Source organism: Felis catus, chromosome E3 (assembly GCF_018350175.1).
Source record: "Felis catus isolate Fca126 chromosome E3, F.catus_Fca126_mat1.0, whole genome shotgun sequence".
Lineage (NCBI taxonomy): Eukaryota > Metazoa > Chordata > Mammalia > Carnivora > Felidae > Felis > Felis catus.
Window position 1 is genome coordinate 8,800,281 of NC_058383.1, and position 26,983 is coordinate 8,827,263.

At 50.3% G+C, this 26,983-nt stretch overlaps 1 protein-coding gene across 17 annotated transcripts in view; it reads left to right on the plus strand.

The window, feature by feature from the left end:
• CUX1 (cut like homeobox 1) overlaps positions 1 to 26,983 on the plus strand; it is a 375,787-nt gene that overhangs the window by 226,548 nt on the left and 122,256 nt on the right. For all 17 annotated transcript variants that reach the window (XM_023246757.2, XM_045048228.1, XM_023246756.2 and 14 more), the window contains 3 exons: positions 3,860 to 3,983; positions 7,712 to 7,788; positions 9,229 to 9,295. In XM_023246757.2, the coding sequence (XP_023102525.2) occupies positions 3,860 to 3,983; positions 7,712 to 7,788; positions 9,229 to 9,295 (268 nt within the window). The remainder of the gene's footprint in view (positions 1 to 3,859; positions 3,984 to 7,711; positions 7,789 to 9,228; positions 9,296 to 26,983) is intronic.

The following is a 26,983-nucleotide window of genomic DNA, read 5'->3' on the forward strand; positions in this document are numbered from 1 at the left end:
CTAAGCCCCACCGTCCCCTTGTCGGCGGCGCCTGTTTGTTACGAGTTTAATGAGAGGGAACAACCCCGTGGCGTGGCCGCCCGGCCGTCAGCCCCGGCAGAGAGGGCAGAGGCTGCCCGGCTTTTCCTGTCAGGGAAGGACAGAGTCCCCCCCCCCCCCCCCCCCCCCCCCCGCCCCGCACCTAAAATCCAGCTGTGTTCAACTCCTTCTCAAAAATCACAAATCACAGCTCCTTCTCGAAGCAGATGCGGGAGGAGCTGGGTGCGGGAGGCCGACTGCTTGGGAGACTTGGAGGGCTTCCCCTTAGCGGGTCTAAGACGCCCCGAGGGCTGGACACGGGATTACTTGTTGAAGGGCCTTGCAGTGTGCTTTAGCTCTGAGACCACGAGACAGGCTTCGAGGTGCAGTCCCGAGGATGCCCCCCTTCCCCCGTGGTGGGGGGACGGACCCAGCCGAGGCCCCGCCTCCATCCGGCTCCACAGGGAGCAGTGAGCCTTTGGGGCGCGTCCACACAGCTTCGTCCCGCTTGAGAGGGAGGTGTTGGACTGAGTGGGCTGGGATCCAGGTGCGAGAAGGTGCTGCCTCCCCCGCCCCGCCCCCACACGCAGGTGAGAGAGAAGCTGTAAATACATACATCCGGGTATGGGTGCCACACTGTCCAAGAGGAGGTGCTTCTTTTTTCCCTCCCGTGACCCCTGACATCTCATTTTAACAGGCCCGCCCTGTGTGTTTTCTGTAGTTCGATTTCGTTTCGTTGGAGGACGTGCGGGGGGCCCGGGGCTCTGCGTGGCCCCCTTCCCCCACCACACAGCTCTGTCAGCGCCCCGGTGGCCAGTTGCCCAGCGAGGAACTGTAACTGAGTGTGGGGTGTCCTCCTCCCCAGAGGCCTCATCTGATGGGCTTTTTCTTTTTTAAATTTTTTTTAATGTTTATTTTTGAGAGAGAGACAGAGACAGAGTATGAGCAGGGGAGGGGCAGAGAGAGAGGGAGACACAGAATCCGAACCCGGTTCCAGGCTCCGAGCTGTCAGCACAGAGTCCCACATGGGGCTCGAACTCAACGAACCGTGAGCTCATGACCTGAGCCGAAGTTGGACGCTTAACTGACTGAGCCACCCAGGCACCCCTCTGATGGGGTTTTTTTTTTATATTATTTAAAAAGAAAAAAAACATTTTTTTTTTTAGGATTTATTTATCTTTGAGAGACTTTGAGAGAGATGGAGAGACAGAGCGTGAGCAGGGGGGCAGAGAGAGAGGGAGACACAGAATCCAAAACAGGTTCCAGGCTCCGAGCTGTCAGCACAGAGCCCGATGCGGGGCTCGAACTCATGAACTGCGAGATCATGACCAGAGCCGAAGTTGGGTGCTTAACCAACTGAACCACCCAGGTGCCCCTGATGGTCTTTTTTAAATGAAATAACTTAAGACAAAGACTCCAGAGGCAAACAGACCTGGTTTGAGAGGCTTCGATGCCACTGTGTGCCTCTGAGACCTTGAGCAAGTGATCACGTGATCTCACCTCTTGAAAATCTTCCTTTTGCATACTGACCTCTTAGGATTGGGGTAGGCTTACATGGGGTGCTGGGGAGGGGTTTAGCACTTTTCCCAACACTCAGCAAATATTAATGACTCTTAGGCACCGTTGTTTTTTCCTAGAAATTCCCACTCCCCTCGCTTCTTTATTTATTGATATCTTTACCGATTTTCCCAACATCCAAAAAAATGTCAACTTCTCTCTTTACTTCCCAGTACACAGGGATTTTGATTTGGAAAGGTGGGGTGTACATCATTTGTTTTTATCATCGCCACCGTGGTGTAGATTGAGAAGGTTGCGGGAAAGGCATCTCTCTCTCACGTGCCGGAACTCTCCCCGCCATTTAAAGATGAGTCCATTGGCGCCCAGGCGCAGCTGATTAGAGCAGAGCGCTGGGATCCTCTCTCTGCCAGGCTGTTCTTCCTCCTTCTGGGCTCACACGTGGGGGATCCTGCTGGGACACACTCCAGGACAAGCTGGCCCCTGCTTAGCGTCGGTCGGCCAGCGAGCAGCCCGCCCCTGGTGGGGATGGCAAAGAGACCTCCTCAGACAGAGTGGGAGCCTCCAGCTAGTGCCGCAGACTCCTCTGGAAGGAGCATAGCCGTGTCACACTGAGAAACCGCATTGGACGGAGCCCGGAGGTCCGCGGGCTGTGTAGATCTTTCCAACCAATTGTGAAAGGCAGATGTGCTAGACGTTCCCACGGCCACAGAGATCATTGACGTAAAAGAACACGCATGTGTTTGCAGAGTTGACCCGTCGCGGTGTCCGCTTGGGAAGTGTTCATTCCTGCCCGACTTTGGCCCTGTCACTGTGGGCCGACAGTGATGTGTATGTATCACTAGCCATTAGGGTCTCAGAGTGTTTCTTTCAGGCCCCGAACAGCCAGCCCCAAAGGCAGAAAGCCCCCCTCTTTTTCTTTCAGATGCCCTGACGGGGTCACTGGTTTTAATTTCCTCTCTCTCCCTCTAAGGAGAACCCTTTGGGTTCCACTTAATGAAAAGGGCCAATTGCTTCTCTTAACAAAAGAGCCGTTCACTCTTACCCACTAAGCCACACGGGTGCTGACCGCCCAGCGGTGTGCACCTGCCTCAGCCGGCACGTCCGTGCAGCACAGGGAGTAAGCGTGGATGTGGGCTACAACCTGAACGGCCAGGGGCCCCTGTCACTTGGGCAAAGACCTGGCAGCCAGCGCTGCGGCCTGGGCCCCGAGCCTCGTTGTCACAAGCCCTACCTGGGCCTCTCCGGTCAGCCTGCCTGGCCTCCTCCGATCGTTTGTGCCTCAGCCCTTCCTCGGCCTGGCCTTCTATGTGATGATCTGTGCACGGCAGGCGTGGTTGCCCAGGAGCTCGCCTCTCATTGGAGCTGGGACCACAGTGCCCTGCCCGGGACCGTCTGGCACAGAGGGTGATATGTGGGTACCTGTGGGAGGGAGCAGGTGCAGCGAGCCAGCCAGGGGTCTGAGGCAGGACCCCGCCCTGTCCGTTACATCTGCCCCGGCGTTTCCGTTTTGGGTAGTGAAAGCTAGGGCTGTAAACATGCACTCGGGGCGGGGGGGGGGGCAGGGGGAGGGCTGGACTTTCCAGGGACGGCCCTGCCCCCCGGAGGGCCCTTGTGTCCCCAGCACTGAGCACCGCAGGGCTCCTCCGTCGTCCAGCACTGCCACCCGTGCGCCTGGCACTCGCTCTCCCTCAGATGTGGCTCCCCCGGGCCCTGTGCCACCTGCCCTGCACACACAGCCCCCACCCGCCAGACTCCGGCCTGGGGGAGGGTGCCCTTGGCACCCAGGCTGCAGCTGCGCCCTTCTAGCAGAGATCTGCGCCGCACCCACCTGGCACGTAGTGTTCCATCCCTGCTGAGCCCACGGCCGGGGAGGTCTGTGGACCCGCCTGACTTTGGCTAAAACCGCTTCCTCCAAAACGCACGCACAATCATGAACTGTTTTCTTTAGAGAAAGACTTCAACCACACAAAAACATTATTAATCTTCCCTCGGTAGAGGACTAATTTAAAGCTCATCAATAAGATGATATTCTATGTTACCATCGATCCCCCCCCCCTTTTTTTTAAAGTTGTGTTGGAGAAACGAGAGCTCTTCTTCTGAGCAAAATCCATTGATCCTCGCAGCCTAAATGTTTCAAGTTCAATTTAACATTTAGGGAGTAAAAGGTCTCCGAAGGGACTCGTAACCATTGATTTTGTGTCAGGGTTGAGGAGCCAAAGTTTAAAACACAGCGATCCTAGCAGGTTACAAAAGTCCCGTCCGTGTGTGTCACCTCATGGAATTGTGGCTCCTGTGTCACCGTCGTTTTTTCCCCTTTCTGCAGAGGTTACGATAAAAGCACTTAAAGAAAAAATCCGAGAATATGAACAGACTCTGAAGAACCAAGCGGAGACTATAGCTCTCGAAAAGGAACAAAAGTTACAAAATGATTTTGCAGAAAAGGAGAGGTGAGTGTCTGTCAGCATCTGCCCGCACTTGACGTTTTCTTTACCTCCCAAGTTCACAATGCAAGAAGTATCTGTTTTTGTTTTTTTTTTTAAGTTTATTTATTTATTTTGAGAGAAAGAATGAGGGAAGGAACAGAGAGAGAGGGGGAGAGAGAATCCCAGGCAGGCTCCACACTGTCAGCACAGAGCCCGACGTGCGGCTCGAACTCACGAACCGTGAGATCATGACCTGAGCCGAAATCAAAAGTCAGACGCTCGACTGACAGAGCCACCCAGGCGCCCCCACTTTGCGAGAAGTATTGAAGATGGGCCTGTGAGACCAGCGCAGTTCTGTGGGGCTCTCAGCAGAATTTTGTTTGAAGGATAAAGGCGTCCCTTAGTCTATGATCTGTCGGATTACCTTGAGTGACAGTCGTTGGTCTTTCCCAACAGGTGGATGGCGTCAGGTAGTTAAGGGGCCACGGTATGTCCGTTGGGGTCACCTGGGGCCGGGGATTGAGCAGAAAGTGAGATGACAGGGAATGACGGTTCACCCTCTGTGGGAAGCCCTTGGATGCAGGCTCAACGCCTGACACCTTCTGAGAAGAATTTGGATATTTGACATCACCCACAAATCTTGGGGTTTTGTTTGGTTGGTTGCTTGCTTTTTTTTTTTTTTTTTTTTTTTTTTTTGCCTCCTTTTCTTTACCTCACAGTGCTTCATATGTCGAGCAGCTGATATCAGTAAAATATGTTAGTGCACCATCCATCTGCTGTGGGCGTTGGATTTCTGGTGGCCCGCCTCGCCCGGAGCTTTCCCACAAACGGGGGAGTTTAATATTGTTAGGACAGTTTAATGCAGGTTAGATTTCTTGTAAAAACTGATGAAAACTAACAAGACCCAATTCACTCACCCAGTGCCTACTCATTGTGTGCCACGCCCTCTCGGTGTCTCACTGAGTGCCCAGAACATTCCTCAAGAGGGGACGGTCTCATTTTCCAGATCGAGAAACTGGGCTTCAAGATTAGGGATCTGCCCACGCTGTCCCGGCTAGTCACCCAGGGGTGGGACCAGAGCCCAACCCCCTGCTCCAGCCCTGGCCTCCCTTTATGCTCCTGTGTCGCCTCCCCAAGTCCTGGCTGCGGGACCAAGGCCAGTCCCTCGGGGCCTGGGAGAGCAGGGCCAGGTGCAGCCCCCCCAGGAAAGAAGGGAGCCAGGTAGAGAGTCCAGGTTCTGAAAGGTGAGCAGACTTTTTTTTTTTTTTTCTTTTTTTAGGTTTGCTTATTTATTTTGAGAGAGAGAGCACGAGTGGGGAAGGGGCAGAGAGAGAGAATCCCGAGCAAGCTCCACACTGTCAGCACAGAGCTCAACACAGGGGCAGGTGCAGGGCTCGAACTCACCATGAGATCATGACCTGAGCCAAAATGAAGACTCAGATGCTTAACCCACTGAGGCACCCAGGCGCCCCAAGATGAGCAGATTCTTGACCCAGCCTAAATGTGCTTCCCAGGAGAGCACTTTATGGCCACAGCAGTTTCTTACCATGTTACTGATACTGGGGTGTGGGGGCAGGATGCGAGCAATCAAAATGCCCTCTGCCAAAGAGACATGGGGGGTAAAGATGGGCCACCCCCAACTGGAACAGTATGCAGCCCTTGCAGTGATAGTCATGTAGAATTTGCATTAAGACCAGAAACACAAACGCATCCAGCAAGATATGGAGTGAAAAATGCGTGATACAGAATCACATGCAGTGTGATTACAGCTGCACAGAGCAAAGTTAGAAAATTGTGGAAGTAAATTCATCTGGGAATTTGATATTATTAAGTTGACTTTTCAAACTAGGTGAAGGGATGAGTTATATTTAAAGTTGGAAGCAACGGGCTGACCACTCAGGGTGGAGGATGAAAACAGATTTTTTTTTCCATCTCATTCTTTACAACCAAGAAATTGAAGTGGCTCTCAGGTTAAATATCAATCATTAAATCATGGACATACTGGAAGAAAACTTAGGCAGTATTTTGTTTTTAGTAACTTTGGAGTAGGTATTTCTAATTGAAAACCGAATTTTTAAAAAAATAAATAATAAACATTTTTTTTCTTTTTTTTAATGTTTATTTATTTTTGAGAGAGAGAGAAAGACAGAGCGCGAGCAGGGGAGGGGCAGAGAGAGGGGAAACACAGAATCGGAAGCAGGCTCCAGGCTCTGAGCTGTCAGCACAGAGCCCGACGCGGGGCTCGAACCCACGAACCGTGAGATCATGACCTGAGCTGAAGTCAGACACTGAACCCACTGAACCACCCAGGCTCCCCTCACAATAAACATTTTAAAAGCATCAAAAAAGTGGGAAGAAAAAAAAAAAATTAAAAAACCGGGAAGAAATTTTTGCACCACATAAGAGCTCTTACAAATTAATAGGGAAAATTGAGCGCTACAAAGTGGACCAAGGAGATGTACAGATAGTTCATACAAAGAGAAATGCTCTGCTTTACTCAGCAGGAAAATTAGGCTTAATTTTATCCAGTGTTGGCACAGGAAAACAAACATGTATTGTTAGCAAGAGTTTAAGTTAGTGAGGTTTTTTGGGAGGGGAAGTTTCTCAATATCAGAACAACAACAACACATTGCATCTACTCTGTGACCATATACATCCTCTGTTAGCATTTCATCCGACAGATTCCGTCTCAGAATTACACGGCAATATCTACATAATGATCACCGCAGAACTGTTTAGTAGAAAGAGGCGATAAACAAGCTAAGTGTCCACAGAGGCTGGTTACGTTAATTATTTAATAAGAATGAGGAAGAATGTTTCCAGAGTGTGGAAATGAGGAGAAGAGCAAGAATGCCCGGTGTGCTGTGATCCCTTTTGTGTTCAAAGGGGCGGGGAGTGTATGTTACGCTCTCGTGTATTACATCGGAGTGTCTATATTTGTGCATGTGTTTTGTTTTTGTTTGTTTTTATTAACTTGGAGCCTCTATTAGTTTTATCATTAGAATATGCGAAAAACACGAGCAGGCTTTTTCCATAGGTGATGGAGATTTGGGTGATTTTTTTTTTTTTTTAATGCTGTAATTTCTACTTTTCTATATTCCCAGGTTCGTTAGTATGAGCACATGTGTTCTATTCATATGATGTAAAAATAATAAACTTATTTTTAGACATCCTCTGCAGATGAGGAGCAAGGAATGCTATTTATTGACCAGGGAATTCATTTGGAGATCAGGGGAAATGTAAATCTGGGGATGTTGGGTTCAGACATTGAGAACCACCCATTAGGTATTACGGTCACATCTGCATTCCATTATAACAGACATGGAACAGCTGTCACATCTATTAGCACATCCTTTATCCCAACAAATTCCTTCATTGTGTCAGCAAAATGTAAATGTATCATTCTTCTTGGGTAACTTCAGAAAACAATGAGTTCGTGATGATGGTTGGGTTTTTTTTTTTTTTGGTTTTTTTTTGGTTTTTTTTTTTTAATATCTGGCATTTGAAGAACAAGTCACATTTAAGATAACTGGCTGCGTCAGTTAGCACACGTCAGGATGCACCCTGCACATTCGGTCCTACGTGGGTGCAGAGTCGGGGCGCCAAAGATCAGGGAGCGGGCGCGCGCCCACCGTCAGCGGCCGCCGATTGTGTGCCTCTCGCCAGCTGCCGGTCACCGAGCTGCAGAGCACATGAGACCTTCACGTTGGGAAACGAGATGACCAGCTTGGCTTTGTTCTCTTCCTTTCCAGAAAGCTGCAGGAGACACAGATGTCCACCACCTCAAAGCTGGAGGAAGCGGAGCACAAAGTCCAGACTCTGCAGACAGGTGTGCTGTCCGTCATCCTAATAAAGTCTGTCCAGGGCAGGCCGAAGTTAGGGGGCACTCCGGGCCGTCTCCCGGTTGCCCCGAAGCAGTGACTCCTCGGAGCCCCCAGCGCCTCCGCCTTCCCTTCATTAGCCGCCCACCCCGAGCTGTTGGTGTCGGAAGCGGGAGGATCTGAATTCCATTTTCATCCTTCCACAAGCCATCCTTTCTTTCCTGCGCCTTTTCCAACAAACACATCTAAATCACCAAACTGTCAGGGACTGACATTTCATTTGGAACAATAATAGGAAAGAAAAAAAAAAAAAAACAAAAAACCAACCACTTATTTCCACCCTGAGCGAAATTAAGAACACTCATGGCAGACCTTTCAAATTTAAGACACCAAAAAAAGGGTGTGCTAACAGTTTTTATCGTTTCTTTGCACTTCTTTTTTCTTCTCTGTCTTTCTTTTTTCCTTTTTTTTTTTTTTTTTTTTCTGAAAGGGAAACCGCACGATATAATGAATTGAAACGTGGGGGCAAAAATATTGGACGACCTCAGAATCCAAGTGAAAACCACCCGACCGAGTGCTGTGCTGTGTAGTCACAGCACATTTGCAGACACGTGAATAATACCCCCCTCCCCCCCAAATCTAGAGACCTCCTAAAAACCAGTAACACATCAAGAAAAAGAGATAATCCAATAAAAGCAGGGGCTAGAGACGCAAACAGGCGGTTTGGGGAAAAAATGCATGTGGCCAGTACACATATGAAAAAAAAAAAAAAAAAAACGTTAACCATTCTTCCCAGGCAGGGAGATGCTCATTAAATCAGGGAAAGATCGTTTTGCCCGTCAGACTGTCAAAAGAATTTTTTTTTTAATTGATACTGTCCGGTGTTGGTGAGCGTAGAGGCACCATTGCTACACTCGCGGTATTGATGGGAATGTAAATTGCCTCTGGGGGGAGCCAGCTGGGTGGGAGTGGCCTGTTTTGGAGTATCTAAGTATCCTTACCCCAGAACCTTCGCTTCTGCGGGTCCTGAGGTGCCGGGCATTTGGCAAGCTCTGTACGAAAGCTAATTGTTACTGCCTATGTCCTGACCTGGAGAGTTTTTCATGCCTTTCTGCTAAAGGAAAAGAACAAGTCTCAGAATATATTTGTAGCCTCCTATTTATGCAGAGGTGAAAATATGTATATATGCGGTTATGTATGGAAATATTTTTTTAAGCAATAAAATACACATAAAGGCAGGAAATCTGCACACCGAGCCAGTGACCGGCGTTCTCTCCCAGGAGGTGCGTGGATGAAATGGAAAAGAAAGGGGGTTTTTGGAAGTTCTGTGCATTTGCATTATCTTCGACTCCTCAGATGAGAATATATTGCTTGTACATTTTTGCTTTTTTAATTTAACTCGGACAACTGGCACCTTACATTACGGCTTTGTGTCCTCTGCCTTTCAGCCCTGGAAAAAACCCGAACAGAATTATTTGACCTGAAAACCAAATACGATGAAGAAATTACTGCCAAGTAAGTCTCTGCCTGACTTCCTCTGTCTGCATGCTTTCGGTCAGGTGTCACCTGTGTTTTGCTAATCCATAGAATATTCCCCCGGCTCTGCCCTCCTGTCTGTCAGCTTTTGCCAAGCAGTACGGGATTCAGGAGGTGCTTGGCCTCAGAGCCGCCGTGAGGAACACAGCAGCACCCCCGTGAGCTCCTGGCGTCAGTTTACTCCCCACGATGTGACCGTAATCTCTGGTGCTCTCAGAACGCTGAGACTTTTGTCTTTAATTAATGTGAAGCCTCCTCAACATGTGCCTTTTTCTAAGAAAACTTGGGGAAAAGGCAACTTACAGAAGATGTGATACAGGAGACGTTTTGTGGAGCTTGGTCTGTGCAAATCACGTCACCTTTCCCCGTGTCTGGGTCCTTGGCTCCCAAACGGATGTATTTATTCAACTCCTACCTTAGGACACCGGGCATCTCTGTGCACACGTCGGGAATGTATACACGTAGACAGACACGTCTGTGTATACGTCGGGAATGCGTGCATTTGGGCAGGTATGTCACAGGTGGCTGTGGCGGAAGGAAGTGTGTGATCTGCCACAGGGACACCTGTTCCAGCCCGCTCTCCCTGCAGAACACCAGAAAAGAAGGAATAGTATTGACATAAGTCAAGAGAGGTGGAGAAGCAACAGAGGTTGTCCCTAGCCACGCTCTCCTCTGCCGAAGTCCAGACAGGCGGCACCAGGCAAGGCGTTGGTTCGCCTTCTCCTGTCCTGCGAGGGTCCTCCTGTCTCCCTTAGAGACCCGTGTCCTCCTGCTGTGCTCCCACAGCGGGCCTTCTGGGTAGCGGGCAGGGGCTCTGAATAGTGCACCCCCTCCGAGGCTCCTGTTTTGCATAGGGCGTCCCTCTGTCCCATCACACTCGCCCTTGGCCTTCAAGGTTGCTGCTGGGCCTGCTGCTCACGGGGCCTCTCTCGGTGGGCTCTTTGCCTTTGCTCTGTGTGAGTTAGTAGCTCCAGACTGTGAGCGCCCACCTACCCAGGCCTGGTGCTCAAAACCAACTTTGATCGTGAGGCCAGAATTCCCGCACAAAGACTAAATACCTTCCTCAGCCTCGGCGACTCGGCCTGTTGGCATATCTAATCCCCGTGGGCGTTCCCTCTCCTGTCAGTGTGCTAAAGTGTGGCTTCAGGTGAGCTAGAACGAGCTGGCTCTAAGGGGTGGGATAGCTGGTTGAGATTTCACTTTGAGACCCAGACGCTCTGGTATTAACTTCTCCAACCCGGGCGTCGCTGTCGACGGGATGTGGCAAACGTGCAGAGCCGTCTCCCCTTCACCCCCCTAGATGTAAGCTCCGCAGAAGCCGTTTCAACTGCTGTCACCCTGAGGTTCCCTGGTATCCGCGTCCGGCTTCCCTACTCTGCCAGGCCGCCATCTTTGTTTTTCTATCCTTTCTGTCTGGACCTTATCTACTAAGTAGAATAGTAGTTGTTTTTCTCAGTAAATTCCAGTTTTGTAAGTTACAATATTTTCATCTGATACAGAGGTCAATCGGCATCTGTTCCATCTGATACAGTCCTCAGTTTATAGCATTTCCTTTCTAAAATAGTTCCTTCTGGTCCTCTGGCCCATGCCTTCTTATTAACATCAGTTTACTCACTGACAAAATTCATAGTGACTTCGGTGGTGATCTATTTATTTCACTAGTTTTCAATATTTTATTTTTAGCAAACCACACCTCTTTCTGGAAGACATAGATACATCTTGTGTTTCTATAATTAACCGAAGTTTGCATTACTACGCATGTAAAAGCTCGTACAACCAGTCTCTGAGCGCCTCTAAGCTAGCGTTTTTGAAACTGGGTGTCACAGTGGTGAAATCCATTTAGTGAGTGGCGACCAGCCAGTTGGGCAGTAAAATTCAGTAGAAAAGAAAACAACAGAATAGAGGCGAAAATATCATGGCTCATGGCACATAGGAAAGTCGGGTATCGTTTTGTGACCCTTTTGGGTTAATCGTGTGTCTAACTGTAAAAATGTAAACGTACAGTTACTGGGCCACAGTGTAGAATGTAGTTCTTCCAGTGGATCCCAATCAGAATTTTCTTTTGAAAGCCACTGCTCTGAGAGTGTTACAAAAGCTTGACTTTCAGAAGCCGATGTCTCCTACCGTGTCCTCGCGGGGCACGCTGGGGAGATGCTGTTAGTCACGAACGTCCACCTACTTAGGGGAGAGAAACGGCCTGGTGACACATAGCGTCTACCGAAACTGTTCCGAAATGACAGCAGATAATGCCACTTGTCACATGATTGCTAAGTACCGGCCCCTGGTTTACATTCATCATTTTTTACTGGGCTTCTAAAGGCCACGTAGAAAACGCGTGTCCATTTAATCGGTGTGTTTTCGGGGTTGAGGAAGCGACGCGGCAGAGAACAGCCATGTAGGAAGGACTTAAATGTCCCCTGCTCACAGGTTTCCATTGGCGGCCCGGGGGGGCAACTGGGAGACAGGCCAGAGAGGCAGTGTCTCTCATTGTCTGTCCCCACCCTGTCTGACCTTGCTAGAGGCCGGGCTGACGCTGGGGAAGGACTCGCTTCTCTCACCCAGAACCGCCAGTTATCCAAGGACAGGGCCCTGCTCTCAGGGGAATCGGCTCCCTAGAACAGGGTCAGAGGCACCTCTTAAGATGACGAGGACGATTTTCGGTCTAAAGTGTTTTTCTAGTTACTGTTCACAGGTGCATTGACTCCTGGGCTTTTCCTAAGCAGCCCGCGCTGTCATTTTATAGGTAAGAACATTAAATCCGGGGTCCCCTGAATCGGCAAGGTCACTGGGGGGAGCCTCAGAGGCCCTAGACCTCTCCTAGGCTCCAACCCTACTGGCATCTGACAAGGAACGGTGTGGTTGTAACTGGTGTGGGCTCAGTGAGAAACGTCTCCAGACTCTTTCTCTTTGTATCCGCATGTCTTAAGGCCAAAAAGGTGTTTTCCCCATATCAATGAAAATCTATGCGTTACTTGCTCATTTTCACCAAACTACAGGAAGCGGAACGTAGAATCAAAAAGTATGAGAGTTGCTTATTCTGTCGTGTAAAAATGCTTTGCTTGGGGACTATGGCTATTGTTAAAAACTGCTTATGGGGCCGTGGGCACTCTTGGGGTGCGTCCCCTCCCGGGATCCGAGCAGGAAATTCTCACCTTCTCCGGTGATGAGAAGGGAGCCAGCGGTGTGGCATGTACGGCTGTGCGTGGAGAGAAAAAGCCTAACTCTCGTGATGGGCACGACTCAGAATAGATCCACTCGTTGGCGCAGCAGACATTCCTGGAGGCCTCTTCTGTGCTTGGCACTTAGCTGGGCTCTGGAAGCCCTGAGAAAGAAGGCTCAGCAGGGTGGGGGTGGGGAGCCATTGCAATCCGGTGTGATCACTGCTGTGACAGGCCCTGTGCTGTCAGGGTGTCCACGGAAATCAGACGGTGCACTCAGCCCGGGGCAGGGAGCAGGGAAACCACGGAGGCAATGCGGCAGCATTGAGAGGACCCCTGACCTCACCCTCCCCCCTTCCTGGCGCCAGGACTCTCATGGCCAGACTCCGCAGAGGCCGGTGGGAAGTCCACCCAGCTCGAACAAAAGGAAAGGGTAATCAGGGGAGCCTTCCTGAAGGGGGTGACGTGTGGTTTGAGGTTGAAAGATGAGTTCCAGCCAGGGGCTGCTGGAGGCAAAGGGGATGAAAACACAGGGCAGCCACGCTGACCTGGGGAGCCAGCCAGAAGTGCCGGACGTGGGGACGGGGCAAGGTGGGCGCAGTGTGTGTGGGGCCGGGGGAGGGGAAGGGGGTGGACTCAGGCCCCCACAGGGCTCGGTCGTTTCCCAAGTCAGAAATGGACTAGCTGTTGACAAAAAGGCAGCCTAGGGCCAAACACTTACTGTACATGGTTCCCAGAGTAAGTAATCCGCAAAAAATGTGGAGAATGGACTGAGTTAATAATCACTACTTTCTTGTAGCTTTCAGGGGGTTGCTTCAGTCTTGGAGATCCCATGTAGATGGAAGCTTCCCCCTCCGCGTCCCTCCCCTCTTCTGTTTTCTGGGAAACGTTTGTCCCGCCCTCACGCCCACCCTTCATGTATCTCATTAGACTTCATGTCTTTTCATCAATACCTATGAATATAAGCCCTCCAGGGGCAAGTCTTTTCACAAATGGCCTTAAAATGTCTCACAACAATTTATTTTCTCTCTGTGACAGTAGGGATTCTTAAATACTTGTTACAGAAAATGCAGGAAGTGGGTGGGGGCTTTGGAGAAGGCTGACCCGGAGCGGGTCACGGGGTCCACGACTCTCCATGTGTCCTTGGGGGAGCTCGCTGCCCACCACTCCCGCTGCCCTCACCCTGCAACGGGCGGGCACAGTGGCGGTCAAGAGACCGGCTGGCTGTGCAGGGTAACGGGAAGGTGCGCAGGCAGCCCCCAGCGCGGTGACAGCCCGCCCCGGCCATCAGCCACTCTATTGTCGCCAAAAAGAACCTATGCCCAGCAAGCTCACGGTAGGGCTTGCTGTGCGTTTCTGAAATTAGCCGTCCTCAGGGAAGGCTGACGCTAATGGCCCCAAATCCCAATGGGATTTGAAGAGCCCACGCTGCCTCTGCCTTTCCGTCACCGGGGGATGTCACCGGGGTGACCCTCCCTCACCCCCGTTTTGGAAAGAAGCCTGCAGGTCGAAGGCACCAGGGCTGTTCCGAGAGAGCCTGGTTCATTGTGTGCGGTCACCGCCCTGCGTCAGCTGGGACAGCGCAGGCTGACTTTGTCAGGGACAGCAGCAGTAAAGTTTTCCATGTGTAGGCTTGAAGCAAAATGTAATTAGCCTTTATGTGCAGAACAAGGACCCATTGATGAATACAGCTGGTCTTTGTTTTGTCCCGTCATTGAGAGTGGGAGGTAAAAGTGTTCTTCTTCATGTTTATTAATGCGAGGTTCCTTAGACAAATGGCAAGCACAGTTTAATATTTGTCGGAACACAGGGGGGTTTGCCAAAACAGTTGTGTAAGAGGATTGCAGGGTTGCAGATTATAACCGTTTCTGGGTTAAATAAATGAATTATTTCTCCGCTTTGTTTTTTTTTTTTTTTTTTAGTTAAAAAGATCCCTCCTTTCTCAGAGGTGCAGCTCAGCTCATCCCACTTGTGTTAGCAAATGGAGATGTAGCACCCTGACCGACTTTGCCTCGGAGATGGCAGCCAAGCACAGCGTGTGGACTTTAGACAGTTCCCAGGATGGCCGTGGGGGCGGGCGGGCGGGCGGGCTTCGTTTCGGCGCGTGGCATCTGGCCCCAGAGAGAAGCCTGCCTCGCTTCTGGCTCGCCTGCTGCAGCTGTTCACCTGGGCTGGTGGCTGAGCTGGCACCTCACACCGCAGGAGGGGGTTACCCTCCCAGACTCGCGTCCCGGGCACCAGTGCAGGAATTCCCTTTTTTTTTTTCCTCTTCTTTTCTCAAGTGCAAGTCCACGGCCACCTACCTCTTTGGTCTGTCCCCCGAATGCCGGTTGCAAAAGTAGCTTTGGTGCTGACACATACAGACGGCTTGTTCCGTCCCCTTCAGCTTGGGGTCTGTGACTCTGAGCCTCCGATAAAAGAAAATACCTGATTACACTGAAAGGCTCTATTTTTTTTTTTTCAGCAAATGTTAGTCTTAGGAGAATTTGAACCTATCAAACCCTCTCCTGCCAGAAAAAATGCACATTTCTTAAGGTTACTCGTGTTCTATTCCTTTCCTATGTGCTTCTTTAAAAGAACTACATTGTATATACACATACTTACCTAGTATATTACAAAAGAGACATTTATGGGGAACTTCACTTGGGTTGATTGGAGAGTATTTTCTTTATCGCATGTCTGTAACCAGTGCTTTCTCACAAAACGCAGTGTGCTCTGAGAAAGGAAACCTTTCCAAGTGAGCCTGGCTTAGGGCTTTATGGAATCATTGAGGGGAGCCCATATCCCGCATCGTAGAGGTAGGGAATGCCCAGCAGCGGGGCACAGGGGCCCCGAGAGGCAATTTGACCGAGGGGCGGCTCCAGACACGACGCCCAGGTAGGAAGTGCAGATGGTGTGCCAGTGAGTGGCCGTGGCGTAGACACCTTCCCTGCACACGGATCGCCCTGGACTCTTTGGCGGTGGTTTTTGCGCACACTCAGAATCCAGGGCACTTCACACACTGCCATGGTGGCCCACAAAGTCCCGTTCTGGTGCTGCCTTCTTAAGAGAGCGCCAGGTGAGAGGTTTCCAGGAGTTTCAAGCCTCCTCTCCCCACAAGCCCCACCCTATTGGCCCTTCCAGACTGGTCGCTCTCGTATTTATTTTTTGACATCGCCACATGAAAAACTTAGAAACCTGGGCCAGGTAGAGCCCAGCCGACAAAGCCTGAGAACCACACTAGTATTTTGATGATCCCGTAGGACACATCTTCGTCCCCCAGTTGCATTTGCAGATACCAACTTTAGTGTCTGAACGGAGTCTCTCTGCTGTACCTTTAAGAAGGGAACATTTTCTATTTCCTGTCTTTTTGATGAGTCATCAATTTCCAGTACGAGTTGCCGTAATTATCCTGGTTAGATTAATTTCCCTAAAAATAGGCAGCTTCTTTCATGGTTTCGTGGGGATGGGCTTGAATAAAGAACCCTCCTGTCCCTTCAACCTTAGAGGCAACCAAATCACACTTGCAGGGAACAGCTGAGGACTTTTTTTTTTCTGTAGCTTATCTCCCAAAGAGTATAACTGTGCATTTTGTAGAATTCCTGGGATTTTCCATCCCTGTACAAGTATTTCACTTCACACCTAAAATCCGATGCCTGGGTGAGCCCTAAAAGGCTTTCCTTGGCTTCTGCAGCAACAGCAGCATCTCTAAAGCAACACAGCCCAGATCTGGAGATTTCCCAGCCCAGGGCGCTGCACGGGAAGGAGGGGGTGGCTTCGTGTTTTCAAATTCGTGTAGAATTTCCTCTGAGTGCCAAGGATTCTTCACCTGTTCCGTGGACTCCAGATGCAGCTGGAAATTACGTGGCAGCAGTGAGAACCAGCAATCTCTACGCCTCCCGCCTTCAGCTAATCTTCCTAAAGGCCTGTGTGAAAATGTCAGGCGTTGTGTCACCTACCAGAACGGCAGAGTGAAGGGGGCGGGCGGTTCCAGATGGGATCCGCACATGGGCTCACACGCTGTGCTCTGTACGCTAAAACACGCATATATATACGGTACAGAGGGCGATCCCGTATGTGGTGTGTGTATGTAACATGTTTATGGATGGAGAGATAGTGATCATATTCATACAGCATCCTTGGAGACGGTATTGTAGGGAAAAAGCATTATTCCTCGATGGTCATCTGGGTTTGGCGGGCATTCATAAAAATTTTGTGCGTTTTTAAAAAAATTTTTTTAATGTTTATTTATTTTTGAGAAACAGTGCGAGTAGAGAAGGGCAGAGAGAGAGAGAGAGGGAGACACAGAATCCAAAACAGGCTCCAGGCTCTGAGCCGTCAGCACAGGGCCTGATGCAGGGCTCGAACCCATGAACTGTGAGATCATGACCTGAGCTGAAGTTGGAAGCTCAACCGACTGAGCCACCCAGGCTCAAAATGTCGTGTTTTTAGAGACCCTTGAAGTTTTCCTGATTCTCTATAAAGGTAAATCTTGAGGAGCTCACAGTTTGAAACTCAAGGAAACAGGTTTGGGGACCGTTGGAGAAAACCATCAATTTGTGGCCATCAAGGTATATCTAATGACCTGTAAGAACACCTGTAAGTTGACAAATGTCAACCGAACTGCCTCCGAAGAGGGACCTCATCTTCTTTCTTTTTTTCATTTTTGAGAGTGGGGGAGGGGCAGAGAGAGAGGGAGACCGAGATTCCAAAGCGGACTCTACACTGTCAGCACAGAGCCTGACGCGGGGCTCGAACTCATGGAACCGTGAGATCACGACGTGAGCCAAAGTTGGACACTTAACCAATGGAGCCACTCAGGCGCCCCAACAATGACCCTCATCTTATTCTCTGCATACCATGTGCGCGTCAGCACGGTCACAGGTACGTCATCAAGAGAGAGACTTTGATCGATGTACTAAATCAGCATGAGCCTTCACCTTGACGACAGGTGGATGAGGTCTGAGTAGCACAGGGCTTGGACCCTGACCATGGACATCAAGGACACTCTGGCAGGACAACCTAAGGAACCTGGTGGCTTCTAGGAAGAGAGAGGGAGCCATCTAAACCACGAGAGGGCTTCAAGAAGAAGCCTTACAGAGGCCCAGCCTAGAGAACACACTCCAGTTCCTGCCCCTAGTGGAATTCCTCCGAGGGCCACGCGTTTCTGGCTCTCTGCGGGAGGTCTGTGACCACACAGGTCACCATGACGCAGCACGTCTCCTCCAGTGCCTCCCCGCTCCCCAGGTGGCAGAGGAGAATGTGATCCGATGCACGCCGACCGGTTGACAGCTCTTTGGAAGGGAAGCAGGAGGGCTGGGAGAGGCGAGAGATTCTTCTTCCCACGGACTGCCCCCAGATTGGGGAAGATCAACCCCTTTTATATGACACAGTATTTGTAATTACAAAAGTCCTGCCTGTGGATTATACCAAATTTAGAAAATTTTAACTGGTTTTAGAAAATAGAGGTCATCAGGCGTCATCTCATGATGCAGAGATAACTTGTTAACGCTTTGGCATATTCCTTCCTGTCTTTTTTTCTAGACCGTGGTTTATTAATTCTGTTGTCTTTTACAGACGGCATCAGATGGATAGGCACTTTTCACTTCTAGGCTGTTGGTTGGTTGTTTTTTGTTTTACTTGACATCTAAGTGTTTCTTTTGTGTCATTAACCATCCTTCAGAAACTAAAAGCGGGCAGTGCGGTATTCCATCAAATAGGTGTGCCGTGGGATGGTTACTCGTTAATTTCCCTGTTGTTTGGGAGCCTGATTCATTACACTGCCCTCCTTGCCTTGCAGGTTAAAACTAGAACACTCCAGACACGCTCCGTCTTTCTGTGCCTCTTTATCCTGCCAGTGGCTGTCGCATTTTTAGGTGGCTTCCCTGTGGCATCACCAGACGGGAGAGTCTGGACTCCCAGAATGCTCCGAGGGCTCCCGCGGCACTGGCCTCGCCACCAGACTGCTGCTCTGTGACACTGATAGACGTCCCGGCCTCCTCTGGTCAGTGGGCGGTGGAAGGGGCTAGGCCTGTTGTCAGGAGACCCTGGGTTCCGGCCCCAGCTCTGTCACCGGTGGGGCCCCTCAGAGTCCCGTCCCTCAGCAGTAGCTGTGTGCTCACTAGTCAAACAAGCAGATTGGGCTGGATGACCATGGGCGGCATTGAGGAGCCTGCTCCCTTTTTGGCCTCTTCACTTTATCCCCCCCTTGCTTCCCAGAACCTGGATCCCCCATCCTGTGTGCCAGCTGGGCCCCTGCAGCCTGTTCGTGGAGTGGTCTCCAGGGAAGACACTCTGGGAGGAGGAGGAGGAGAGCCCCGGCCTCAGGCGCTCCGTTTCTGTGCTCGGGCCTGAGTTTCCTCACCAGTGGAATGAAGTAATGCCCGTAGAAAGTGCCTGCCGTGGTATCTGCACACGGACCCTCGGCAAATGGGGCTCGCGGTCACCACCACTGTTGCCTACCAGGCCCCTCCTCACGTCCTGCCTGGCCCGTCGGAAAACATGGTGGCCGAGTTCCCCCAGCCTGAGGTCTTTCCCAGCCCTGAAGGGCCCCCATCCTTTATCTGTGTTGACCTTATGAGAGTCGGTGTGTCTGTGCCTCTTGGTCCACGTCAGCACGCTGTGGCTGTGGGAGTCATCGTCCTAAGGGACTCGTAGCCAGTTACCCTGTGGGCGCTGCTAAGGCGGGGGTGAGGGGGGTGGGGTGCAGAAAGCTCCGAGCACATACTATTGCAGAGCTGTTGATGCCTTAACCTCTGGAGGTTCATAACCGCCGAGCAGCTCTGCTGAAACCTAAACGCCACATGTGCGCAGGCCCATCTCCCGACGCGAGAGCAAGTCGTTCGCGTGTGGTCCCTGCCGGTCGCGCATCGAGGCGACTCAGACTCCAGGAGACATCTCACCCCGTGTGGCTTGGAAAATTTCAGGGCTCTCTGGGCTGTCGTGAAACAAATTAAGAGAGGTGCCAAACATCTGGGCACCAGCAAGGATGTCTAGGGCTCTGGTTTGGGGATATGGTAAAAAAAAAAAAAAAACTTTTTGGAACCAGCCTTAAGAATGAAAAGTTTCCTATAGGAGAGTAAGAGTGAGCGAGATAATTGAACTCATTGATTTCCTTCACGGCCTGTTTGCCCTTTCATTCCCTTCCTGAGGTGCTGTTTGTTGAGGAATGTCTCCAATTGCCAGAAAGACAGTGGGGTGTCTCATATTTCCCCGTCAGCTCTCCTTTCAGCCAGAGCCGAGTTCCGAGGCGAGCCTGCGATATGAATTTTTAATGCAGAACTTTATAGCTTCACTGTTGCAGCCTGGCTGCACTGCTCTCCTGAGCTTTCAGATTTAATGCTCTGATGAACAAGCAAAGACTCAGGGCATTCAGCATCAGTGAGAATTAACCCCCAAACGACCGCACGTGCGCCCTCTAATTTCCCTAAAGGTAAACCTAAAGGAATCGGGAGGGGGGGGCGGAGAATGAAATGATGTGGTGTTTGGAAACTTCTCAAAATAGCCTGGAGCACTAAAGCAGCCTACTCTCAAAATTTTATCGGCTAGCATATATTTTTACCTTTTCATTTATCTTTTCAACGTTTGTCCTCGCTTTGATGGACTTCTGCGCGCTTCTCGACCCTTAAGAAAGCTGTACGATTTTTAGGATTTACCGAGCAGAAAGATTACTGGACACTCCCATTTTTCCCTGGGAAGCACAAGTGTAGTTAGAAATCCAGAATCCGGGGGCACGTGGGTGGCTCAGTCTGTTAAGGGTCCAACTGTTGATTTCAGCTCTGGTCTTGATCTCAGGGTTGTGAGTTCAAGCCCTGTGTTGGACTCCACTCTGGGCATGAAGCCTACTAAAAAAAAAAAAAAAAAAAAAAAAAAGAAAGGAAGGAAGGAATTAACCATCAATAATGGAAAAAAGTACCACTTACATCAAATGGTCAGTTCTGTGTGTAGGCATATGATTGTTTTGTTTTTTGGTTGTTTTTTTTTTTTTTTTTTTTTTTTTTTTGTTGGTAGCTCTGTATATTAGTGAAAGTTTTGAAATTAAGGATTTGTTTTAGAAAACGCTGTCTGTAAAAGTTGCATGAGTTTAAAGAAGTTAGAGAAGGGTGGAGTTTTCAGTAGGTGGTGTCAGAATAATTGGCTAACTATGTAAAAGACAAGAGTCAGAGCTGAGCCCCATCTAGAATCAAGTCTAGATGTTTTGAATATGTGAGTGTAAAAAAAACATAAAAATACTAGGAGAAACTTTAGATGGCTACTTACATGATGTGGGGGTGGGAAAAACCTTTCGAAGCATGAGGCCAAAGGTGGAAATCAGGGAAATTCACAGCTTTCTGTGAATTGGTTGATTGATAAAGTGACAAAAAATATTTGCATTCTCTATGACAGATATCTATCTATATATAAAGAGTCCTGACGGAGCAATAAGAAAAAGTTGAGAACCCCAGTAGAGAAAGCTCTATATTTTCAGCTCCATCTCCTTTCCAGACAGTTCTTTCATGGGCATCTCAAATTCAAGTGACCTCACTGTCCGTGACTTCCCTGCAGACAGCTTTTCTTCCCACTTAAGGCAAACAGGGTCTTCCTTTATTCCAGAGACAGAGGGTCCTTCCTGCCTCTTACCATCCCTGCTGTCTAATCCATATTAATTCCACCTCCTTGAGACATTCTGCATCCATCCCTCCCTTTTCACTCTAATCATTTGGCTCTTTTCGTCTCTTGGCCCTGCTACATTAGTATCTTCCCAATGGATCTCCTTGCTGCCAATTTCTCCCTGGACTAATCCATCCTCCAAGTGTCTGCTGAAAGTATCTTCCTGAAATGGAAGTCTTATCCTGTTAAAATCTGTCCTCCTTAAAATCTTTCCATGGCTCTCTCTTGCCTCTGCTGAAAAATCATGACGTAGTGCGCGAGAGGCTTCGCGAGTCAGCCCGGCCTTCACCGCCTCATTTCATGCCGAATCTGATGATCACTCCCCTCGTAGAATCTCGGGCCTTTCCAGGCTCACCATGCTCTGACATCCCAGCACATCGTCACCAGCCTTTCTTCAGAAGCAGATCCCTGCCCCTCCACATCCCGTTCCTGTGCCCACACTTACCTGCACCAGCCTCTGCGTGCACGTTAAGAGGGATCTGGTCTCTTCCGTTCCAGGGAGAGGATTCCGGTGGGAGGGGACCGTGAATTTGGACCCCCCCAGAAAACATACATCTTTATTTTCACTAACACCTGACTATGATGTAGCATTTCCTTCCCTTGCAAGTGAGGTCAACAAACCAGAAATAAGAGGGGTGCCTGGGTGGCTCAGTCGGTTAATCGTCCGACTTCGGCTCAGGTCATGATCTCAGGGTTTGTGAGTTCAAGCCCCACATCAGGCTTTGCGCTGACGGTGCAGAGCCCGCTTGGGATTCTGTCTCCCTCTCTCTCTCCCTCCCCGACTTGCATTCTCTCTCTCTTAAGGTGAATAAATAAACTTTAAAAAAATTAATTAAAAAAAAAAGAATAGGAACCTGTGACTTGGTTGCAAGTGGAAATGATATTTTCCATCACATTACAATTGTTGTTGATCCTTCAAATAGCCCGTGGTTCTTAGAGCCACCACAAGATTCCTTATTTCATGCTTCGATAAAGAACGTTTGTTACTATCTCCTAAATTCAGGTATTGTTTTAAGTACTATAGTAACTGCACTTCAAAATAAGTGTTTTCCTTAGTAAACATACATATTTTTAAAACATTCTTCTAGGAAGAGGTCCAAATGCTCTTACTAGACTTTCGGAGGGGACCACAGCACAAGAGAGGGTCAGCGTCCACATGAGACTGGCAGCATCCCGAGGGCCACGACTGGTGCCGCCTAGTGCTTTGCCCTAGAACTTCGCACAGTGCTTGCCACATTACGTGGGCTTTTAATAACAGTCTGTGTGGCTTTCATCAAACCCACCTCTCCCAGCCACGAAACAGTTGGGGCTGGAGGAGGTGTTGTCCGCATCCGTACACGCACAGTTCTGATTGTGCCTGACAGACCCTTCCTCTAGGGATGATGGATGCCTGCCTGCCCCCCTGGGTGTGCACCTCACCTGCCCGGACCCCTGGGGGAAGAAGCAAGGTGGGGGTTAGCTTGCCTCGCACACCATTAGCATAACACGGGGCGTGAATGGAAGTGAGCCACAGTCAGAGAATGTGCATCAGAAAGTCTGCAGCTGATTTGCCTAACGAGGGGAAGGTGTAAATGTATTTTCATCTAAGCTAAAGGACCTTCCTCCTTTCATCAGAATGGAAGCATTACCCCTCACACGCCCATGTCAGGGGTTATTTTGAACATTGATCTACTCAGTAAGGATCTGCTGGGGTGCCTCCTGTGTGCTTGGCACTTACGGGCACAGGGAGCAGCCTCGGGGCTCAGTCTTTACACTTGCTCCCCGCGTCCCTGAGAGGTCCACTCCCCGCCATCACCTTAAGTCCCAGCCACACGCCGATGACCCCCGCATTCGTGTTTCCGGCTCAGACCTCTCCCCTCCCCTCCAGGCTTGGCAGCCATCCTTAATAAAGACATCGCAGGCTTCACCCAGACAAAGTCAAACCTCCGATCTTCCCATCAAACCTGGCAAGACAGCCGCCGAAGGGATCCCGTCACTTTGCAAGTTGGCCATGGCCCTGCTCACAGAACCTGGAAAGGGCCTCCCGTCTCTCCAGGAATCAAAGGTGGTGGGTCCTTCCAGACCTGCAGCTCGCCACGCAGGCGGCCTTCTCCCCTCCTGGCAGTCTCTGTCCTCTCGTCCCTTTGCATTTCTCTCCTTCCGGCACTGCCTTTGTTTCCTGACTTGCCGACGGTCTCTCTCCTTGCTAGAATACAGGTTCTTTAGTCCTGTGATCTCATTTGCTACTGTGTCCCCGGTGTCCCAGAACAAGGCCTGCTCGGTCCTCACAGAGGTTTTCGAGTGAATGACAGCAAAGCCTCTGCTCTCCTGGAGGCCATCTCCAAGCAGATTGCCACGTAGTGAAAGTTTGGGTGGGGTCAAGTGCCAAGTGCTGCTGAGAAAATTAAAGCAAGTTAAGGAAGGCGGACGGCAGGGAGAGAGCCCGCCGGCTTCCACTGATGGCCAGGGAAAGCCGCTTGGTTGCCAATGAAATGTAAAAGCCCGGAGCGGGGGCTCCATTCTGTGTGTGTATCACGTCCACCCCCTGTGTGCTTCACTTGTTACTTGTCTTTTAATGTGGACATTTATGCAGAGATGACTTAAATGGGCGTCCTTCGACCCGGCCCCCACATGAGGAGGCTCATGCTGAAAGGTAGAACTCCCCTAATACATTCAGATCAGAAAATACAGGGCAGGTCCAGGTGTCTCCTAGAAGGACAGGAATGTACGGTGGGAGGGAGGAGTGGAACACGTCTGTGCCTTCGATGCTGTGTAAGATCGTCGACCTAGCTCTACCCCAACTCCAGACACGTTGGAATTCAGTGCCCTGCCCCTCATCACGCAGGTCCTGGACCCCTGACCTTGACTAAGGTTCCTCGGAGGCGTGGTTAAACATGCAGCTTCCTGGGCCGCATCCCGTAGTTCTGACTCAGTGGGTCTGGGATGGGACCCACAGCTCTGCGGCCCTCCCACACACGTGGCATCTGGTGACCACACTCTGGAAAACTCCAAGCCAGTCATTCTGGCTTAATTGTCATTTTGGGTTTGAGGAAAGAGTTGTCCAAATAACGATAAGGGAACCGTGGTGTCTCCTCCGGAGCCCCTCGTCTGTGCCCAGGGCTCGGGCGCTTCCCTCCCCGGGCCCGCACCGTGTCAGACTCGGGTGTCTGGTCGTCCCATCCGCCGTACCGGACCAGGAGCTCCTTGAGGGCTCGCGTCTGGGTTCCGAGGGTCTGTGACCGTGTCTGGCACCCAGTGAGATGTCCATCATCGTTTGGATAATCCATGAGCTGATGTTCCCAGGAGGAGCAGACACTTCTCCACATCATTTCGTGGCCTCGCCCTTAGGATTCTCCTAGTCACAGAGTCCCCGTACTGGAAGGTCTAAAGATGCGTGGAACATTAGCACAGCGTGAGAGCCAGCACGGGGGAGGGGCACACACGTGGGTGATGGCCACGGCTGGCTCTGTGATGGGCGGTCGGCTCCGTGAGGCTCCGCCGTGCCATCTCTGGCAGTCCTTCGCGCTTCTCCCACTGGGGAGTCCCAATGCCAAGTGCAAAAGTAGCAAAGTAGCTTTTGTGATTCATAATTCTTAGGACGCACAGCCAGGTCGTAGGTTCGAGCCTGGCGGCGGAGTTCACTCGGCGGCCTGTGACAGCCCCAGGGTCCTCGTGACGCCCGAGCGCTATGAGGGGCTGGTCGGGGCGGGACGTGTTGCAGGCAGCAGAAACTCTTCTGCTTCTGGTCTTCTGGAACGTATGTGCGCTCTGCTTGCTAAGTTAGTCTTCTGTTACTCAACGAACGCAGAAGCCCCTTCTGCACTGCTGTGGGGAGATCGCCAACATACGTAATTAAGTGGAAAGCGCAAGGTTCAGAACCTCGCTCTTTTAATGTGCTCTGTGCGCTTGTAAATTCAAACACTGGCTCTAAAGGGGGACCTGGGGGTAGGGAGAGAGGCACTTTTGAGGGGGATCTGGGGGCAGGGAGAGAGGCACTTTTGACCGTACCCTTTTCTGAGTTTTGAGCCTCCAGTTGAATGAGAACCTATCTGGTCAGTCCTTCTGTACCCGTCAGGGCCTGCCGCTTGGCAGGCCGGACCCACGTTTAACCCCATCTCTGTCCAGCTTCGAGTCCATCACCAGGATAAACGAAAAAGGACTTTGGAACCCCCTGTGTGAACGTGTGTATCTTTCAAGCAGTTCGTACTTCTCTGCCGAAAGCTTAGTTAAACGTGCCCGGCAGACCCTGTGGAGCGGAGGCCCGAGCACGCGCGGCCCAAATCTGGGGGCTCACCCGGTTCTACTTGCCGGTGAACAGCAGGCACTCCGCCGTGGCCTGGGTTCCGTGGCCCGTGAATGGGTCTGCCTCCACGTGAGCTCCCAGGAGTTAACTGGCGTAAAGTGTCCGGTGGTCCCTCTGCCAGGGTTCAGGCAACAGTAGCGGCCGCCATCATTGCTAACATGTCTGACTTGCACCGGGCCCGTCTCTGTTGTTGGCAGTGAAATAACTAGCCCTCTTAACCGTAAGAGATAAAACCCGAGACGTGTTTTGTCTCCGCCTAACCAGTTTTCTTCTCGAAAACAGACACTTGGACGCATCGCAGATGCCCACGGCAGCGGGCACGCGCGTACAACCGGGCGGGCTCAGGACATTCCACTTGGTGTCTGTCCTTTGTTCCTTTGGCTTCACATCATTTCCAGTTTCTGTAACACCTCATCTGCCCATCTGTCATTTCGATGGCAAATTTTTATTTTCTTCTCTCGACGCATCAGGGCTTACGTACCCGGGCCCGAGTTGCGAGCATCTCGGTTTGGGGTTTTCACAGTGACTTTTTGTTTAGAAAAACAGCTCCTTAAAATACGTTTCGGAAAGAGAGACCATCAGAGGGAAAGAGATGCCGTTTTACGCTTTCATAGGATGTCGCTCAGCAGAGGAAGGGACCGCTGGCGCGGCTAAGTTTTCTCCCCTCCCCACCCCCAGCCCAAATTTCCGAGGTGTAAGCCCAGAGCTCCAGTCGGGCCCGGGGAACGAACACAACTTGACTCAGACCTCCTGTGCCAAATCCAGAAGATGAGAGGTGGGCTACAGTGATTCCCACCTCCTCCCTGCCCGCTAGGTGGGACCTCGCACGTGTCGAGCTTTCTATGTGGTAGCACGGAAGTCAGCACATTCCGTCTCCTCGTTGACTCCGTTTCGTTCTATCCCAAGAACATGACTACGGTGGGAACAGGGGGGTGATTCTACAGGTATTCTGGATTTTAATTACTCACATTTGTAGAGACTTTTACTTAGTAATTGATGTTCTTTTATTTCAGTTTTAGTGATTTCAGTGTCCAGAGGTATTATATCTAGTTTATATGAGATGGGTCCCATCAAGCTTATCGTTAATCGTTTTCAGTGTGGTTTCAATAATAGAAACTGCGCTTTCCTTTCTAGTCCATTTTCTGAGTATCATTTTATGACTTATTATATCTTCCACCTCTTTGGAATTTGTTCTAGAATATGAGGGTGAGATGCGTGTCTATTTATTGTTCTTCATGTGAATATCCAGTTTATTCAATAGTGTGGACGATCCCTTCACCCAGTATTTAACTCTGGGCAAATCAGGGGTAAATTGCATACGTATCTGGACTCCCGTGTGGAATGGCGTTCTGTTGATCTAACTTTTCATTCTAGTAAGCACCATGCTGTTTGCTAATGTCTCTCTGTTTTCTATTTTGATATCCTGTACACCGAGTTTGCTGTTGTTGGAATTTTTTTGTTCTTTTTTTTTGTTTTGTTTTGGTTAGTTTTTGGTTTTTGGTTTAAAAAAACCTTTGGTATTTCGATCGCCTGATTTTTCTGTACACATCTTGTCATTTCACCAAGTTTTCTAAATCAGCTTGGCTGCTGAATTTATGT